General features: G+C 31.6%; 1 protein-coding gene across 1 annotated transcript in view; it reads right to left on the bottom strand.

Annotated features, from left to right (window-relative positions):
• Positions 1 to 21,835, bottom strand: part of LOC129225119 (chromatin-remodeling ATPase INO80-like) — a 78,692-nt gene that overhangs the window by 39,605 nt on the left and 17,252 nt on the right. Inside the window, exons 6-16 of the mRNA XM_054859680.1 lie at positions 21,004 to 21,124; positions 18,252 to 18,301; positions 16,854 to 17,009; positions 14,177 to 14,230; positions 11,446 to 11,649; positions 11,142 to 11,328; positions 10,563 to 10,630; positions 8,414 to 8,480; positions 8,238 to 8,338; positions 4,885 to 4,998; positions 3,658 to 3,753 (exon numbers count right to left, since the gene is read on the bottom strand). Of these exons, the coding sequence (XP_054715655.1) occupies positions 3,658 to 3,753; positions 4,885 to 4,998; positions 8,238 to 8,338; positions 8,414 to 8,480; positions 10,563 to 10,630; positions 11,142 to 11,328; positions 11,446 to 11,649; positions 14,177 to 14,230; positions 16,854 to 17,009; positions 18,252 to 18,301; positions 21,004 to 21,124 (1,218 nt within the window). The remainder of the gene's footprint in view (positions 1 to 3,657; positions 3,754 to 4,884; positions 4,999 to 8,237; positions 8,339 to 8,413; positions 8,481 to 10,562; positions 10,631 to 11,141; positions 11,329 to 11,445; positions 11,650 to 14,176; positions 14,231 to 16,853; positions 17,010 to 18,251; positions 18,302 to 21,003; positions 21,125 to 21,835) is intronic.

Genomic DNA, 21,835 nt, shown 5'->3' on the forward strand with positions numbered 1-21,835 from the left:
TGATTTTGAACGAAAATATTGATTTTCCATGACTTTTCCAGGTCTGAAATTTGTTTATTTGTTTCCATGACTTTCCAGGATTTCCATGACCTGTACGAACCCTGAAAGCTACAGATAACTAATTTACATCAACAAGAAACTAACCGTTCATAAAAAGTTACAAAACTTTTGACAGCTTATATTTATATTTGTAAGAGGCAAATTCCTCTTAGCCCAGTCAATAAAGGTTTCGTGTCGCAACTAATTTAGGGAAAGCTGAATTTTTGCACGATGTTAACACATAAAGTATACACTAAAAAAATACAAAGTCCCGACCCCCACCCTTCCTGCTTTTCTCCCCACCCCCTCCGAAACATTGCAAGCACAGTACTATGATTATACGTTTTTCTTGTCGCAACTAATTTAGGGAAAACTGAATTTTTTGCAGGATGTTAACACATAAAGTATACATTAAAAAACACAAAGTCCTGACCCCCATCCTTCTTGCTTTTCTCCCCACCCTTTCCGAAACATTGCAAGCACAGTACTATGATAATACGCTTTTTGTGTAGCAACTAATTAAGAAAAAGATTTTTTTGCAGGATGTTAGTACTTAAATTAATACACTGAATTAATACACTAAGCAACACAAAGTACCGACCCCCCCTCTTGCTCCCCCCCTTCCGAAACATTGCAAGAGAAGTACTATGATTATACGCTTACAGCTCAAAAATTATTGATGTTACCAAGGAATTCCTTTTTTTATTTCACTCCTAACAATATGAGAAACCAGTGGTGTCCAATCTATGGCCCGCTGGACACATCTGGCTGGCTGTTTTGTGAAATGTTACAACTCGAAGAGCACGATTAATGAGAATGTTCCAAAGTTGGAGCCAAATATTTAGAAATTGGTTCATGAAAAATAGGTTGCATTTAACAAAAGAAGCATCAAGTAATTATAAGAAAAATTTGTTTGCAATTTTAGTTCCTTTTTCGTATTTTCCCATGTCATTTTAAAAAGAGTAACACATTTTGAAATTTTATATGTGCTCCAGCCCGCACGCGAGAATGATTTTAATATGATCTGTGGCCCTTATGGGAAGAAAAAGATTGGGGGCCACTGTTATAAACAAATTATGTTACATACACTTTTTATGTAGATAACTCAGTTTCACTGTTTTACTAACTTAATCACATACAGAAAACTCACTACAAAAAACAAAAAATAAATTCAACAAACAGCAGCTTTTTATTATTACGTCTTGGGGAGAAATGTTTGAACAAAACTTATAGATAATACAATGATGATCTGCAATGGTCATTTAGTTGAAATGGAGCATCAATGTAATTATGTTCACTTTAAAGTTTTAGAAAGAAAATGCAATATTTTGTTACAAAAGTTTATAGTTCGTTTGTGTCGCTGATAGTCTACACTTTATTCTACTAGTGTTCATAAATAGACGTGCGATCGAACCTAGCTTTACAACAGCTACAGTTTGTAACACACAATGTTTTACAATTGCAAGATTATTTGTAGGAAAAGTTCATTTGGAGCAGGGGTAATTGTTATTAGTCAGTTGCTTGAATTATATTGCCAACCCCATTCTTCTGCTGGAAGTTTAAAACCTAACCAAGTTTAAATAAAAGTTTGTGTATAAGAAAGTAATAGCAAAAATGTCCCTAAAGTCAAATTTTGATTTAGCAAAACCTCCACCAACTTCAGACACCGCTCGTCAACATCTTTTTAGGGTTTACCACCAGATTCAAACTTGTTTAGGTTTTAAACTTCCCCCAGAAAAGTCAATTTACTTCAAGCAAAAGACTGCTTCCTAAGCTCATGGCAATTAGCTCTGCTCTAAGTGAAATTCTCCAACTAATATCTTGCAATTGTAAAACATTATGAGTTAAAAACTGTATCTGTCGCAAAGCTTGGTTCGATTGCACGTCAATGTATGGACCCTGTAGTGGAAAGCAATGTAACAATATTTTCGGGCCAAACCAATGAAATATTAGAAGATGACCCCTTATAAAAGACTAAAAAATAATAACCAAAAGTAATATTAAACATTAATAATATCCCCTGCAAGGAAATAATCAGTTGAAATATACTATTCCTGATTTACTTAATGCAAGACTTAAATAGTTAGCCAAACATTGACATTATTTTGTACACTACTATCGGCGACACGCACAAACTATAAATTTAGTGACAAAAAATTGCATTACGGTAGTAAAACTTAAAGTGTACTTCATTATATTGTTTCTCCATTTCAACTAAATGACTATCATTATATTATTGCCCATAAATTTCGTCCAAGCATTTCTTCCCAAGTTTTATAGGTAAAAAGCTATAATTTGTTGAAATTACTTTTTATAGTGAATTTTCTGTAGATGATTAAGTTATTAAAGTGGTGAAACTGAGCTATCTACTTAAAAAGTGTATGTAATATAGTTTGTTCTTCATAAGAGTGGTCCCCAACATTTTCTTCCTGAGGGCCGCAGATCATACTAAAATCGTTCTTGCGCGCAGGCTAGAGCATATATAAAATTTTAAAATATTTTACTCTTTTCTAAATGAAATGGAAAAATACGGAAAAGGGAAAAAAATTGCAAATCAATAATTGTTGTTAACATTACTTGATGCTTATTTTGTTAAATGCAACCTGTTTTTCAGAAATTTATTTCTAAATATTTAGCTCCTAATTATCATTAATCGCACTCTTCGAGTTGTAACATTTTAAAACAACGGGCCATACGGATCAGCTTCGCGGGCTGGATATATCCCGCGTACTGTAGGTTGGGCACCATTGGTTTATAATATTGTTAGGAACGAAATAAAAAAGGAACTCTCCGGTAACATCATTTTTGAGCTGTAAGCGTATAATCATAGTACTGCTCATGCAATGTTTCGAAAGGATTGGGGGGGGGGGGCAAGAGGGGGGGTTAGGACTATGTTCTTTTTTAGTGTATAGTTTAAATACTAACGTCCTGCAAAAAAACAGCTTTCCCCTTAATATTTACGTCACAAAAAGCGTATAATCACAGTACTGCTCTAGCAATGTTTCGGAAGGGGTGGTGGAGGAAGCAAGAGGGGTGGGGGTCGGGACTTGGTGTTTTTTTAGTGTATACTTTAAGCACTAACATTCTGAAAAAATTCAGCTTTCTCTTAATTATTTGCGACACGAAAATGTTATAATCATTGCAGTGCTCTTGCAATGTTTCGGAGGGGGTGGGGAGGACAGCAAGCGGGGTGGGGGTCGGGACTTTGTGTTTTTTTAGTGTATACTTGGTCTGCTAACATCCTGCAAAAATTCAGCTTTCCATAAATTAGTTGGGACAAAGCCTTTTTTTTTTTACCTTCATTGACTGGGCTATCTTGTTGGTGGACATTTTTTGAGGATTCACTTTCTTCATATTGCAAAGTTGACATCAAATTCTTTTGAACATCAAATTCTTTAAGTACAATAAATCATAGCATACCAAAATGAGAGAGCTTTAAATTAACAACTATTACTCAACATGTATTAGTGAACCTTAATTATAATTTTGATTAATACGAAAAAAAAAAACATAAAAAAGGCTTCCTTTTTTATTAGCTACAATAAATTAGTTTAACGATTTTTCAATTTTCCATTTTTGCTGGAAATAGGTCAAAAACAACACAAAAAGCATAAATACCTTAAACTTTGGTACAAATTTTGCAAATTCTTGCTGCCAATTATGCAGAGTAGAAGCAGGTGCAATTATTAAAAATGGGCCCCAGATGTGTTGAGCCTAGATGAAAAATTGCATTACTTTTAGAATAAACCTGTATATCTACATAGTGGAATATATACAGAAAAGTATTTTAGTTGAATATAAATTTTTGAAATAAATACCCAGGTAAATACCCATTTTGGGTACTTACCTTTTGTATTTACCCCAAAAAATAAATACCCGGGTATTTTACATCACTAGTTACGATGGACCAATAAATTTTTGGTAAGCTTTTAAACAAGTTTCCAATGTTCACTTCTTCATATTGACATTAATTCTGCATCTTCTACTGCTGTTATTATCTCTGCTTGTAAAAGCAAAAAAAAATTGTTAACTGATTTACGGAACTTAGCCTTTTGGCTTTCTGTTTAAACATCGTAAGTTATCAAAAATGCCATTCACTGATGCCATTAGGGGAGAGCGCGATATTTAATTTGCTTTTTTACTCGCAAGTACTGGCAACGATATGGTTGATAGCAAGCATAGATAAAAAGATTTTCCTCGCTCCGTGTTATTTAATTTTTTGCTCATTCTATCAACTTCAGTGACTAAAAGTAGTGCTTTTGACTGATAGAAACACTCCATTTATGAAACTTTTTTTCACAATTGTTTTGACATAAGAGGAAAATAAGAGGGTATGCGACTTGGAAAATCTGCTTTCATTTTTTGTAGGACACCTTAGTATGTATGCTCTTTATTTACTTATTTTTTGAAAAGCAGCGAAGTAGCGACTACATTTAAAAAGTAGTTTGTAGTTAACTACATTTGTAATAAAGTAGTTGTAGTTGTTTTTCGCTACAAAAAAATGTAGTTTTTCCAACCACTGATTCTGCCCATGAAAGGAAATCCGTGCTTCAGATAAATTTTGACACTTAAGATGTCAAACTCGAAACGTAAAAGTAAAGTATCGTTAACAAGAAATTCTTTCAAAATACTAGAAAAAAAGTAGAGAATTTTCTGACCCCCCATCCCCCAAAATAAATAAATAAAAATAAAATATAGGTTCTAAAAACATACAAAGAATTCATCAAAATATTTTTTTACGAGAAAATAAACACATAAATATATTTCATGATCCTACAACTTGCTTATTGACTTATGAATCAACAACTTTCAAACATTTAATATGGTTGAACTACAATAACTTACTTTGATTAAAGTAGCTAGAAATGCAATTGTTTGAACAGTTTTACCAAGACCCATTTCATCTGCAAGTATTCCATTAATCCCTTTGTCATACAAACTGTACAACCAATTCATGCCCTAAATGAAAGAAATCATTTTGAAGAGTTTAAATGTGATATAGAGCAAAACTTGATATACTAATATATAAATAAATAACTCTCAAATTATAAACATAAAATACTGTTTATGACAAAATAAATAAAATATACAATCAAAATGATAAGTAAATTATGACTTCAGCTAAAAATAAAAAATTTTATTTAGGGGGGGGGGGGGGAAGTACTTTTAGTCTAAACTACTGAAATTTTTTTTATTGAGGTTCAGAAAAAATCCTCAATTTATATGCGACTATTAAAAACTTAAATCAGAAAAATTACAAAAAGAAAATATTTTCTTAGCAACAATTATTACAGATTCCAGTTCATCTAAGCTTTTTAAATAGCAATATTTTTTCCCTTAGAGGCATTATTTCATAAAGGTTCTCAGGGCCTGATTACCACATGGGCAGACTAGGCCTAGTCCTGGGGTCCCAATCTTCGTAAGGGGCCCCAAATCTCTTAAAGAGTTATGCACAGCATTGCAACTATATGAAAAATACACATATTTTTAAAATAATTAAAAAATTATGACTTATTAATTGGAAAAAAAACTCCCTTAAAGGGAATTTGTAATCATTCTGCCAGTAACAAATTTACTTTGCCACAATTATGAGGGGCCCCAAAGGGGATTCATGAATATACATGATAAATGATTTAGACATAGTCCTTTGATTAAACAAAGAGGCTTCCAAAAATGCATTCTGACATGCCCTAAACCTGTAAATCAACCACTGCATAATCTTCAGGGGGCCTCCAAACCAATGTGGGCCTATGGCCTCACTTTTAGTTAGTCAGGCCCTGAAGGCTCTTAAACAAATTAAATAAGAAAAAGACAATTCAGTAAACTAAAATAATCAGAATGGAATCATATCATATGAATAATCTCTATGGTATATACATTCTAAAAAAGAAACAATAACAAACCATATTGTTTTATAAGACCATTGCATTACAGGACCATTTTGTGATTTTGCTCAGCATTTCAATATTGTGAATAAAAATCATTCATACTCTGAATACAAACAATTTTGATTGATTTCCAATATCCATTCAAGCTGTCATAATAAAGTTAAAATAACAAAACATAGTAAAAAATAAAAAGACTAAATAATACATCACAAAGTTTTGAAGTTATAGTTTTAAAACTTAATTTAATATATGACAATTACAATATTACAAGGGACCAGAAAAAGAAGAATATTTATATCTGCCAAATTCATGACAGAACAACATCACTTCAAGAATAAGTTGTATCTGCAGCATTGCTTGATGATGCTAGTTTAATGAATTTGGACGAGAAATGAGAAGCTAACTAACTTCTTTGCAGAGTTTCCATTATTGCAGAGAAACTCTACAAAATGTGGAGTACTTGACAGTCCTGTTATTGCATAAAAGCTGGTAAGAGTGCAATTATTGAAAAAACTGTCCAATCAGACTAAAACATGAACAAAGACAGGTAGTTTTCCTGAGAAATTAAAAATATATAATCATCTTTAAAAAGAAAACTGGGAAAACAGGAACAGGGAATGCTTTTTAGAAGTATTTTAACAAATATTAATTTTGAGAAAAAAATTAATTCAAAACATAACAAAGACAGGCAGCTTTTCTTAATGATTCATTAAACTTTTGTATTAAAAGACATAAACAAAAGCTTTGAAATCAAAGAGAGAGAGAGAGAGAGAGATTATTTAGAAAAAAGGACATCAAACAATTTTCTATTTTTTAAGGATTTTTTCTTTTTTAAATCAAAACTAAAGCACCTTATCAAAATAATTAAGATTTTTTGTTCAAAATTAAGCACTTTTAAGAATCCTTTGCAACAGATCATTTTAAAGGAAACCCTGGAACCCTGTTCAAACCCAGAATTTACATTCTAATTCTCAGAAATTCAGGATACATTTTAATCATACGCTATATCAAGACAAGACAAGGAAGGGAGTTTATATGGGAAATGTCAAAGATAAGACAAGAGCATTCTTAATAACAAAGTTCTCATCTTGAAGAAAAAACAAAGCAGCTTAAAACCATAGCTAGATAATAAAGACGCACCCCTGCACGAATTGATTTGATGCTGTGCAGATACATTTGCTGTACATATGTGCATTAGCTGAAAATTGTTAATAATATCCATATTAAACACTGATTATCTAAACAATTTGAAGATAAATTAATGAAAAAATGTTCATTATTGCTTTCACAAATACATGATTGGAAGTAAAATGTATTTTCTTACTAAAAATTTTATCTACCCACTGCATGCTGTTTTTCATTTCTGCAGATAGTTTTGAGTTATGTGTGCAGATATTTTATATTTTTATCTGACTATGCTTAAATCTAAAAAAGTCAATGATGGGTTGCAACAGAACAAGTCCAAATATTTAAATTTAGACAGTTTGCAAAATGGAATAAAAATAAATTTAAAACTGGGACATTAAAATTAACAGTAATTGGAAATTTCTATCACAAAAGATATTTAACATGACGGAAGAAAGTAACATTATACAGGGAGTTTATGAAGTGTTGCACTGGTAAAGAAGCCAGTTTATTTTATTTTATTTATAATTATTATTGTGATTTCTTTTAAAATACAGTAAAACCACTCCTAACGGACACCGTTGAAAGGCCGACAATTTTTAATTCCCCAGTTCCAATGCACATAACATTATTAAACCCCTGTCCGGAGGACACCTATCTATTACAAACGAAAAAAATTGCCCTGTTTGTGTCCGCATTAGAGGGATTTTGCTGTATATATTTTCATCTTGATCTCACCAGTTTTTTTCTCTGTTGGAACAATATTAGCCATAGACATGTAGGTGACTTTGACATTGAAAATGGCTTCTACAAAGGAAAAAAACTCCTAGAGGTGCCTCAAAGTTGATTTTGAAGGTCAACCCTCCAGCACCTTTGATTTTAACCAATTCTGAAATGAATTCAAATCCATTTAAGGAGTGTTATAACTGGACCCTTACCCTCCAGAACGAAAATGCTGGCAGCACAAGTGCCTCATGCAAGTTGAAAATCATCCAGATCCTACGATAACTACAAAAGATGCACACATAGAAGTGTATTAAAGTTGGGGAAAAACTTTTAAGCATGAGTATCAAAATGAGAAAAGAATTGTGTTTACAGCTGAAATAGTTTTGTTTTTCTTTAAAGAATTTTCTCTATCAGTGCAAAACTTTATAAACACCCTATATATTTTAATTAAAGACTTACTTTCAATTGATAAGACTTGAGTTTTCCATTAAACAGCGGTGGCTGTTCATGTTCTTCATCTACACTAATAGCTGGATTAGCCAATTTAAAATTTTCATCAACTGTAACACATAAATTATAAATCAAAATAAATTTAGACAATGTTTTCCTAACAAAAGCAAAAGATAAAAACTTACATTCATCTTGGATGTTGGGTTCCTTCTTAATTTTGGGTATTTGCAACACAGCATCAAATGCATATGTCTGAAAAGAATGGGAGTTTTTTCTGTTATTAAGTGCAAAAAAAAAAAAAAAAAAAAAAAAAAGGAATTTCAAATATTTAAAATGAGAATTACAAGAAAAATTTTTTGTTTAAAGAAACCACTATTCTTGATTTAAGTTTAGGAATTTTAAAAATGTGTGAAAATTTTTTCAGCATATCATCAGCACCATGTTAAACTACAGAATGAAAATTGGCACATTTCAGGAGAGCAAAAACAAAATTTTTTTTCTCCCTGACACAATTCGTTATTTCAATATTTTAATTTTTACAGATAACTTGAAGTGTAAAACTATCGTTTAAAGTGATTGTGAACAGTAGATAGCCCTTTTTCAGTTTGACAGCAAATCATCAAATTTGAAAAACGCGATTTTTCACTTTCGTTAATTTAGCATGGTGCTGACGATATACTATATATAAATAAAAAGTATTGGGACGCTTCCAAAAATTCACATTTTAACGGATTTCTCAAGATATAAGGGGCCAATTGCATTGTAACTTATGTCACATAAAAGTATGCTCCAGATGTCATTTTTCAATAATATTTACATCACTCCAGCATTTCCGGGATCAGTAACAAATTGAGGAAAACAAAAATGTTTTTTATATCATCATTCATCGTAAATCGGTGAGAATAAGCTGTAAATGTCAGAAATTAGTTGACTTACTATGTACAATTATTTTACATACTTTCAACAAAGTATCTCTAATATTCACGAAGATATAAGCATTTATTTCAAAAATACAAATTTCATTTGATGGTTTATGACTCATAACACACAAAGTTCCCCATCAAACCTTGCCAAACTTTCAGAAAACTTGACAGCATACAAGAGAAGTCTAAGACTAAAATTTGAAATTAAAATGTTGAATATTTGATAAAATATGGACATTTAAAGCATTTATTCAGTTTATTATAGAATTCAGTTTATTATACATTTATTTACCTCTGGTATTTTAACACAAATTACACCTAAATTTACGCAATTTTGATTTTTGATGCATCTTTGAGGAGTGCAACCCACACATAAAACAAGGGTCTATCATTAAGTAAAATTACTGAAGGCAAAAAAAAAAAACTTCTTTCTGTTCCTGAAACACAGCCCATTTGTCCTCCAATCAGAGTTTTTGCCATGTTAAGACCATTACTATTATTATTTGTATATTTGTTTATAGTCTAAGATCCGGCTGCAGAATTCTGCAGTCATCGAATATAAAGTCAAAATCAAATTTTTGTATTATATTATGAAAGGGGCAGTGTGTTTTGGATAGATATCCTAGCAAGAAGTGCTCGCAAGTATTTTTTATCAAATTAATATTGTTCGACATTTTGGGGTAAAATTGACGCATTTTTTATTGAAATAAACTATACTCGATTCCAAAGAAATATACCTAAAGAACTTGAAAAGTTATGGTTGGCGTTGCGCAACTGGCACCTACCTATTTGTAGCCACATGTAAACGGATACTATTGGTGCACATTTATGCACTCATAAAGTATAGTCATCATTTATATATCAAATTAAAGCTTTTTTTTTCTTCTGAACTCTTTAACAGCTGGCAACATTCACTTTCGGCTATTTTTGCATAGGAAACCTTAGTTGATCACATTCAGAAAAAAAAAAAAAGCTTTAATTTGATATATAAATGATGACTATAGTTTATGAGTGTATAGATGTGCACCAATAGTACCCGTTTACATGTGACTGCGAATAGGTAGCGGCCAGTTGCACAACGCCAACCATAACTTTTCAAGTTCTTTAGGTATTTTTCTTTGGAATAGAGTTTAGTTTATTTTAATAACAAATGCGTCATTTTTACCCCAAAATGTCAAACAATATTAATATGATAAAAAATACTTGAGGGCACTTCTTGCTAGGCAACCTAGCCAAAACACATTGTCCCTTTTATAATGTAATATATAAATTTGATTTTGACTTTATACTCAATGAGAGCAGAATTCTGCAGTCTTATCTCGTACTATTAAATGCAGTTTATGAAAATATTTTATCAATTAATGCAATAATAATAAATTCAATTGCAATAAAACAAGAATTTAAAACAAACCTTATCTAACTGTGCTTTATAAGCAAGATCTGCATTTTTTAAAGCCAATGCTTTCATTTCTTCTGGATCTAAAAGGAAATTTTGTATAGTTTTTAAAAGTCTACTTATAAGAAATACCAACAAATGATACTGGATCGGTCATTTAAGATATAAAATTGCTCACTCACTTAAATTTATATATACATGCATATCTATCCATTATATCACCATTTTTTTTTTAATGCCTGAAGATCAGAACATTTCACCTAAATCCTTTTCCAACATTAATTTGTTTTTTATTCAACAAAAATAAATGTTTTTTTTTTAAATATGTTTCATAACACAGTTCAGCTCTAATGTGATGAAACTTTTGATTTGTAAAACACACCCCTCTACAGTAATATTATCACTTTTTTCGCTGAAATTATTTCAACTGACATACTTAAGGTAAAGCGTACAATAGTTATGGAGAAAGAATAAAACACACTAAAACACCTAATTAACAATAATGTTAAAACAATAATACATTATTTAAAGCTCATTAAAGAAACCTTTAGTCATCAAAACCTAGAAAATAATTGACATCCATATTTTACTTACTATAAGTATCATCGTCTTTTAAGAGAGAAGCTGGTGTTGTGCCTGGCTCTAGTTTAGGCTCATCCAATTGCCGTAAAATATGCTCCTCTTGTGCGTCTTGCATGCCTGTAACTTTTCTGCTCATAAAATGAGCATAAAGTTCAGTTTGAGTGATTAAGAAATTTAATTTTCGCTGCTGACGCTTCGCCTGAAAATTATCCAATATAACATATTTAAGTATTTGAGTAATGTTTTTAAAAACAAATACATAAAAGTTCAGAATGAAAGAGCCTAAGCTTAGAAAATAGGGGGAGAAATCAATTACCTCCCGCAGCTCTATATCCAATCTTAACTGCTCTTGAGCTTCTTTCTCAGCTCTTTTACGGTGTTCCTTTTCTACCTTATCATACCTCTTCCAATAAAGCATCATTTCTTTTGTCAAACGCTTCGCTCGGCCAGGAACATCTTTTGTTAACTTTTGAGAGGTTAGTGCTGATTTTCGAACTTCACGTTGACATGCTTGAGCCAACTACAAAATAGGTAAGAAAAAAGGAATTTAAAATTACAGACCTACATGAGTAATATTTTTAAAAATGACATTAAAAACTTGACCTGGAGAACATAAAATTACAAGGTTTAAAAACAAAAGATTAACACAGAATCAGATCCAGAACTGCAAAATGTCAACAGTTTAATGTTTTATCTTCAGCTCTGGGTCATTCCAAAAATAAAAGTCCCTTTCAAGAATTAAACTAGTATGTTGTGGCCATCACGAAACTTTCTTCTATATTTTTCTTTTTTTTCTGATCCCTCCGCATGTTTGACGAGGAAGCAATATTCCCAACAAAAACAAAATTACACATGAAAAAACTTGACGACCATCCCAATGTCTGCATTATTGCAAAAGCAAAGCAAAGAGCGAAAATTGAAAGTTATTTTAAAAGCCTTGCTTGAATTAATTACAAATATTTTATTTGTTAACAAACATAAGATGGCAACAGTTAAAAATTTTAAATCATTGAAATAATATTTCCGATCATTTCCATACAGTTAAAATCACGAGAAATAAGCAGACGATAATCTATTACGATTTATCTTTCTTATTGTTGCACTAATAAAGCTATTTTTATTCGCTAAAAAATAATGATAATAAAAATAAATCAGCACCTCTTGGCGCCAAAATTGAACCAAAGCCTGTTTACATATGGATTCACATATATTCCAAATTTCAACCAGAACGTAGCATTACTTTTTGAGATAGGAAAAAGTTCGGTTTTAGAGCATTAGTAAATCATTTTGCAAACCATAGGTACCTTTATGACGTTTTTCCTGTTGTAAGCAACATCTCAAACTGTTACATATTTTTAAACAAACCGCAAAACATGTGTTTTAAGTTGTGTTACTTTTTTGTGCATGAGCGATATATTAAATATTGTTTTCTGTAACCTGCCAACTATTCATGAGCATGTCCTAGAACATGTATGCAAAATGCTTTTAGTTTTTAAATATCATTGGTAAAAGAGATTAAAAGTCTTGCATGACATATTTCTGTTTATTTCAAATCTTTAAGAAAAATGAATTTGCGTTAAACATTCGCACTTTATAAACTTGATAACAATGAATCTATGATATCGAGAATAAAATATATAAAATGAAAATGTTCATACTTGTAGCATCGCACTAGACCACTAGAGAATCATTAACGGGTATTTCTTGAATAAGATTGATGATTTAAAATTTTCAGTAGCACATTCTCTTTTTCTCTTCCAACCCATTTGCACAAAAGTATAAGTGCATTTCAAATAGCAATAAAATTAAAATACTGATAACATCAATAATTAAACAAAGGCTTACAGAAAAAATTAGAAGAGCAAAAAAAAAAAAACAAAAAACGTATCTCTCTCTATATATATATTTACTGATTTTTTGATTAAAAGAACGTATTTTGTACTGATAAGATTTAGTTAACTAACAGAAATATTTAAAAATAGAAGAGTAATAAATAATACTAAAAACTGGAAACCAGAGTTAAATTGTTTATTTTTAACACATCATATACAATATTAAAACAGGATGATAAGTTTCAATTATTTATACATACTTTGAAAAAGAAAAAGGTTTTAAAATTTTGCATTTAGATTTCATTTTTCCCTTTAATTTTACGCTTTACACTACGTGATCACTGAGCAGCCATCGCAAGACAGGTGGCACACGCAGGGTTCAAAGCACAAATGATGGTACACTGCTGCAGCTGAATTTCTCCCTCTAGCGGTGGGGAAAAGAAATACATCGGGGTAGCTCGGAACAGGGGAAGGGGAATGTAGTTCAATTGGGAATCAAGTAGAGGGACCGAGAAAGAGTGGCGACCGGGGGTGGCGATCGATGACACATTTTTTAATTGCCACTTTTGCAACTTAAATCGCCACGTGGCGAGTGGCAACTGCTAATTTTCAGCTTTACATCACAAAGACAATGATTAACACTGGTGCTACTATTATCAAGTGAAATGTCAGAATTATTTAACATCAGTGAGTTCTGGCTGTTTTCGTAACTTAAGAAACAATTATGACGCAAACATATTGAAAGCAACAAAGCATGTCTAAACTCTGCAAAGGCGGCTTTGAAACAGCTCTCACAAATGTAATGTTCACGAGTTTTTAAGAAGCAGACAGAACGTTGGAATAAATGCATTTAGTCCTGCAGAAGTTATTCTTAAAAAAACCATGTAAATTATGACGATTAAAGTTGTTCTGTATTTTTTATAAATTTAGTTTTATTACTTATTGAACAGCACTCGTATTTTTTAAATGTACCTATACTTGATTTATTGAAATAATACTCTACTCTCCCCAATTTTATATTACGTATTTAAATTCAAAAAAATATTCTTGGTTTATTGCATCTGAAATCCCTTTCTGATTAAAGGTAAGTCAGAAATTAAGAGATAAATCAACATATAAAATTTCCTCCTATATGGAAAATTCTCAGTTACTGTAGGATTTTATTAATTATGTTCAATAATTATGGAAACAAAAAGAATTCAAAAATTCAATTACCCTTTTAGCAGCAGTCAGAGTTTCCTTATGAGCAATAGACATTTGTTTGTGCGCCTAAAATAGAAACTAAAAATAAGCATATGTTACTGTTACACAAAGCAGCCAAATTGCATAGTACCATTTTAACTCAAAACAAACAACTTTTTACAAATGAAATAATATTAACTTTTTACACAAGCTATTGTTTTTCAATGAAATATTTTTTCAAAATATAAGCTAGTGTTGTGGCAATTGAGATATGTCATTTTTTTTCCATTTTATGACGCAATGGTTTATGAAGAAGCACTCCCAATTAGCTCAGCCTTCAAATAGCAGTTGCTATCAAACTAGTAGGTGTTCCTGTGCACCTGGTGTGTAGCAAGTCTTTAAATTACACACAGTGTTAGTTTCTTGCTTGTTGTGCGGGTCATCATTAGCATCATGGACATCAACTCAAAAACATAATCTAAAGTAATTGTGCTTAGAGAACAATCCCATGATGTCATAGGAAGTAGGTAAAAGACATAGAGCGAGTACAGCAGGTGTCAGAAGGGCATGGAAGCAGTTTCAGACAGCAATGAATGCCAGACTTAACCACACCAGAAAATGCAGCCAAAAAGGATCAACTTCAGCTCGTGACGACAAAACTTACATTGAATGAGTGTTATAAATCCTCCATTAACCAGTTTTGACCAGTCGAGGTCCATGGAGGCACAGCTGGTGTCTATATTCTACCTTCAACAGTGAGATACAGGCTGTTAGAATGCGGGTGAAGACAACATCGACCATACAAGAAACAGCTTCCAACGTCTAATATGAAGAAGAAAAGGTCCGAATGGGTACGGAAATACAAATATGGACTGAGAAGGTTCTATTTCCTGGCGAAACAAATTTTGCGGTTCAAGGGTTTAAGTCCAAGCTCGTGAGAAAGAACAAAGGACAACCTTTCAATCTGCACCAAATCAATCAGGCACTAAAATATCCACCGACCCAAAAAAGACGTTTTGGGGTCGTTTCAGTGCTTTGGACACAGAATTTCTTGTTCCTGTTGAAAGACTGATGAACAGTGCCAGTTACGAGGTCAAATTGAACCAAAAAGGGCTTTCGATCAAGTCTCAACTGTGGCCAAATGGAAATTTCATTTCCAACAACACAGCGCGCTATGCCATTTTGAAGAGAATCAAGCATTTCTGCTCAAAAATAAACTCACTGTTCTGGATTAGCTCAGTAATTCACCAGACTTAAATCTGAAAAAAATTTGTGGGCTATCATCCAAAAACAGTTTTACAATTTTGACTGGCTGACGATGGACAAGCTAATTTCGGCAATTATTGCGATATGGTTCAGAGATGTTGATGTCATAAAGTCAGGATTGAAAACCTTGTAGGAACTATTTGAGGAGCATTTTGAAACTTTGTGAAGCAGCTCGGTATTTTGTAGCCGGACCGACTTTTTTATGAACCAAATGACTAATGCAGTAAGTCCTGAACCCCGATTTCAACCAGGCAAATTTTAGTTTCTTATTATGCATATATAAAAGTTAAGATTTAAAAGTGCTTTAGTTTCTTATTATGCACATATAAAAGTTAAGCTTTAAAAATGCTCTTGGAGAGAAGGTCAAAAATGGTAAATTTTATTGATGTGTGGAGCAAACAAATGGGAAATCTTAGGAACAACACATTTTCAAGAAATAAAAAAAAAAGTAAGCTGTTTTTTAATCACTTGAAAGATTGGGCGCATAAACTGATGTGTACCTATTAATAGCAATATTTTGTAAATAAATAGCTTTTTAGACATTTATTGAGACAAGCATATTGAAGTACAAACCCTGCCTCCACACAGCCTGGTTATTCACTATTCCTGGCTGAGGAATTTTAATAAGAAATAATTCAGGATGTGATAACCAGGCTGTCTGGTATATTGTATGCAATAGAGACCCATTATGATGCAAAGTAACAAACAAGCCATTAAATAGAGTAAAAAATTTGATTCAAATAATTAAAAAAAAAACACACACACACACATTAAATCAATTGCTGAATGTACATAGTCTCATTAAAATGTTAAATCAGAAAAAGCAGAGCAAACATGGTGAGGACGTCAAAATTATTTTTTATTTTCACTTTGGTAGAAAAAATAAAAATGTAGGCAAGTCAAGTGATGTACCTGTAACAGAAAAGTACCGAGAACTGTACTTTGAAACATTAGGAATATTGTTGTTTTTATTAATGTGTGTGATCTTAGAATGCATAAAAATTGTATGAAAGTTGTATAAGGAACAAAAATACAATTTTATAGCGCCATAGTGAGCATGAAAACACTCTTACAAATTATACGAGCATGCAGGCCGCAGGCCGAGCAAACCATTCAACATTCATTCAGGGGTGAACATAATGGACATATAGGCCAAGATTTGAGTGAAAAAATTTTCACAATTACAATACTTCCTCTACTATGAGAAAGAAAGTAAAAACATTTTGTAGTACAGAAGGTAAATTGCATAATTAGTTATCAAATATCCACAAAATTAAAAATGGTATAATATAACTAATTTGTTGATTTCATATGGAATGGGCCAGCATGGAAATTATGAGAAAATATTAAAATCTATAAAATGTTTGCATGTGGCAATTTCATCAAAAGAAAAACTAAAAAATTCTGCACAAATAGTAAATATATTAGCAACAAAAATATTTACTCTTCCGATTTCCTTTTTTCCTATTGCTACCCATACTCGTCTTCTTTTTGCATTCATAACAGCTTCGTGTGATGCTGAACTTTTCTTTTTTGTGTGTTTCCGAAATCCATCAGATTCTTCATTTTTCTGTCCTTTTCCTTCAGCTCGTTTAGAATCCTTGAAAGTAAAAAAACAAATTACCTTTCAAAAGTAATTACACAACAGAAGAGCCACAAGAGAAGAATTTATTTAAATGTTTCAGGTCAAAATTTCAGAATATAATAGCATACCTTCTGATTCAAAATTAATAATATGAAAAGAATAGATCCTACAAAGCTTGTTTTTGTCGTAAAAAATTATCAAAAATTTCCGAGTGCCAATAAAATTAAAACGCAATATAAATAAAGCAAAAATGGCAGGAGGAAAAAAGCCAGTTAGCTATTTTAGGGCTGCTTAGAGAGCTCTTTTGTGAGTGGGAAAGAAAAAGATTTTTACAGTACTTGATTTTTCCATGATGTCTAGAAACAATTTTTAAATTTCTCATATTCTAATTTATATTACATCTTTTGAGTACTTGACTCAGTAAAGTGATGTGGATAAAGTAGTATATTTGCACCTCAGAGCCAGAAGGACATAAGTCACATTATGGTAATTTTACAGAAGAGAGGAAAAACTTTTCTCTGGCTAATGCACTAAGTACAGGGTGGTCCCCCCCCCCCCAAAAAAAAAGAAGATAGAAAGTAAGCGATCATTTTAGAAAAAAGACAGCATGCAAAAACATAAAACCAATATTTAATACAGACACAGGTGGAACACGATGGATACCCTTTAGGGGCAGCTAAAATGCTGTTTTAGAGCAGATTACATGGCATAACCTGCTCCATGCAATCTAATTTATTGTTTCAGAGCAGGTTGGAGTAAGGAAATTACCATTTTGGAGCAGGTCTATGTAGGAAAATTGCCATTTTGGTGCAAGCTGGAGCTAGAAAATTACCGTTTTGGCACAGGATGAAGCAAAATAAACGTTAGAGCAAAACACATCAGACTGGCGGCGAAAATAATGTTTAGGTGCAAGCTGAAGAAAAACAATGATGAGTATGGGGCAAAACAAATTTAAACCACCATTGGTCAGTTTGCCGGTAGAGAGGTATCTTTGCCAGGAGTGGCAAAAATTGGTAAAAAATGGCAGACCCCAAAATTTCCAGAGCTAAATGTAATTTATTTGAAATAGAAGCATAACAGCAAATTAAATTATGTTTTCCTTGAGGAGAAAAAAGTATAAATTTAAAAAGATGATACAATTCATACTTATCCCCCACCCCTCCCCTACACTACACTTTTAAATATTTTAAAAACCACCATGCTCCTTCAGCATGGCAGACTTTAAAAATGCATGTTAAATTTTACTAATATATTTACCTGGTTGTCTTTTGCCCCTTTCCCATCAGACTTCAGTTTTTTAAATTTTCCTGGAAAAAAATATTAAAGTACACTATTTACCAGAATTTAAAAACTTATATTCAGTAATTTTAAATTCAAAACTTTAAATTGCATACTTTACAAAGACTCTAAAATTAAGCAGCATGTATTGTGGTTGCAATACATGGTTGACTTATTCATCAAGAAACAAATTGATTTATTTATTTTTACATTATTGCATAGCTGCTAACATTGGAAGATGAAAATTAGGGAGACTTTTGCACAGGGTTCGCCTGTAAAAACCAGCCTGGGTTTTTTCGAGTGGGTCCACTTGGAAAAAACTCACTATCTCAGCAAAGTGGGTTTTTTCAGAATTTACTGCATATTGAAAACATTTACTTCAGAAACAAACTAAGTATTAAAACTGTATTGATCAAACCAAGTCCAGAAATTGCCATATTCATTTTTCTACTATTGCCAAACAAAGCAAAAAAATAATAATAAAGAGGTTTTTTTCTTTTTAAATGCATCCCAACATTCATTTCTGTTGAAATACAAACTGGTTTGTAGCTTCCTTCCATGCAGTAAGAGGAGAGCTATAAATTTACAGAAGAAATACTTTACAAAATAGTATACATAATTTTTAATAAATTAATAAAAGTTGCAAAAAGAAAAAAAAAGCCTGAATATGCCTAAAAAAAGTCTGAAAAGCCTATGAAATTATTAGTAACATGAGGAAAAGTTTAGTGTGGTTGAAAATGATTACGTTATAAAAAATTCATGTTATTTTGTGGACTTATTTTAATAGGGGGGAAAACACACACACAGAAGCAAAAAGGTTCTATCAAATTTTCTTTTACTTGCTAAGCTAGGGGTTCTGAAACTGGGTGCCGCAACTCCTTGTGTGTCAAAAGATGAGACGACGAATGCCCTGAAGTGTTCATAGTATCAATGTAATACAAGTAAAATTGCACATTAATTTTTTTTCCTAACTACCATAAAATCCCAAAAGTAACCACCCTATCGATTATAGCCCCCTCCCCTTTTTTTGTGGAAAATGAAATCATTTTAAAATCCTGAATAACCCCCCCCCCCCTTCCCTTTTCACCTGAAAAAATTTCCGATCACCTCATTTGCCACTCCCTCCCAAAAAAAAAAGGATAACATTTTCTGCTTTACTTGGAAAGCATTTACAGGAGTTTAGTTTCCCCCTCCATGTACAAGTTTTCTTTTGATATAAAAAAAAGAAAGATAAGAAAACAGGATGATTTGAAGGGGAAAAAAATAGTCTCTATGGTTTATTCCTTTCAAAATGTCTAGACTCCTTTTGATGCAAGGGCCTTTTTTTGTTGTTCATATGTATTACAAAATAAAATTTATACCATTGTACTGCTTTTTATCCATTTTGGAAGGAGCATTTTTGTTCTGACTTGTGAAAATGAACAATCTTCAACACACGCTCTTTTAATAACGTGGCGCCATTTTGGATATGCATTGCTTAAAAAGTAGCATGAAACTTAAAAATAACCTTTTTAAAGGAGAAATAAAGTAATTGAACAACTTGACGATCATCAGAAATGTATATTTTACAAAATTAAATAAGAGATTCGTCTGTGTTTACATTCGCGAACTTTGTAAAGCTCAGTTTTCAAAATTACGATCTTCATAACGAATTTGCGGCCGTGATTGCGATTTTTGCTTCTATTCTGAAACAAGAACTTTAAGATTTTGCTTCTTTTACTGTAACCTTATTAGATTCACTACACGATGAATTTTCAAGCGATAAATTATAGGGATTTTGCCAACCTAAGGTGCAAAATTCTATCTTTCAAAAAAAAAAAAAAAAAGGCGCCCACATGCAATTTATTACTACTAGAAAATTATGACAGGTTTTTATTAATTGATTTCTCACTCTTCATTGATATTTACTCTTATTTACTTATTTCTTTTCTGTACTCTAAAATTAATACTACTAAAAACAATTATTTTGGCTAATTTTTCAAAAAAATCTCGATTATAATCCCTCCCCTCCCCTTCTGAAATTAACAGGTTTTGTTTTGAAAATAGGGAGGGGGGGGGGGTTACTTTCGGAATTTTACGGTAAGAGTTTTTAACGACCATGAAATCAGAAAACAAAATAACTTTTGAATTCTGTTGTCCAATATTTTGATAATATTTGTTTTGAAGTTGAAAGTGAAAAACTAATTGGTTTCTAAAATTTTTGAATCATCTGTATTTATTTACATAGTTTTAAGAAAAGCTATGATTACCAAATTTTATACAACTGACCCTTGACATAGTATAACAGCTTATGTTACCATGAAAAATCGAAATTGTTTGACATTCCCTGAAGATTCACCAGAAAAAATCAGTTGTTCGCTGATGCTTTTTGTAAGGGAATGTTGATCTTTATTGGTTAATATTGACATTTACCAGATTTCGGAAATTCACAGCAACATATTATATAACTGAGATAAACTATGGTGTAGTGAGAAAATTCTAACTTTTTAAAGAATGTACCATTTTCTCACACCCCACTGTGAGTTATTAATCTTATGACTTCAAAATTGGAGCTTTTCAAACTAGGTTTTCTAGCCTTGATACAATTTTTCTCTGAAACTGCTATTAATCATAGGCTATGAATTTTTTTTCTGTTATTTTCAGTTCATTTTTTAAAATGAGATTAAAAAAAAAAATGTAGGTAAAATTTAATAAAGTTTAAATTTATTGAATACAGGGTTTCATTACTTACCTTTCCTCTTATCACATTTCTTTTCTTTCGATCTTTTGTTTCCTAGAACTTGCTTCTGATTATCATAAAATTTATCATAATTAGACAATAATCCAGATCCATAATATTGATACTGGCGAAGCTGTTGAAAAATGTGAAGAAAAAAAAATCAAATTGAAATGAAAATTTTTACACTAAAATAGTATGATACTAGAAGGCCAATATGCAACAAGTACTTTTATGAGTGAAATAAACTAATAATATAACATAAACTAATTGCTATTTTTCACAATAATTGTAACATGTATTCAATTTATTAAAAAATAAGTAATGTACTTAAAACAAATTTGAAATCCATTTTGATGGCATGAGACTATCAAACAAGTAAATGTGCTATTTACACTGTTTGATGCATATTTTTAAACAATCATCACATTTTTCTCTTTGAAGCCTTTTGAAACATGCAGAAATGTATTACTTGCATAGATTAGAGTCTAAAATTAACTGTTTATTTATGTAAGTTAGTGACTAATTATAGGATTGTTGTTATGTCCTCCTGCGTCACATGCGGGGCACTCAGACTCTATAATTTCACCAATATTTTGTAACAGATTTGATGATTTCGATTAAACAGGAGTAAACACATTTTTTAATATGTTGACTTGATACAAAGATACTGCTCACACACTTACTGAAAACGTAATTTATTTGCATGCGTCACATCCAAAGTCAACCTCTTCTTGTTCGTTGTATGCATTATTACTTAATATTTTTGCTCTATTAATATAGAAATGACGAAACAAATTGTTGCTTTTGAAAGCTGAGGTACCAACAGAAAGGAAACATATTTCAT

This window comes from Uloborus diversus, chromosome 6 (assembly GCF_026930045.1).
Source record: "Uloborus diversus isolate 005 chromosome 6, Udiv.v.3.1, whole genome shotgun sequence".
NCBI lineage: Eukaryota > Metazoa > Arthropoda > Arachnida > Araneae > Uloboridae > Uloborus > Uloborus diversus.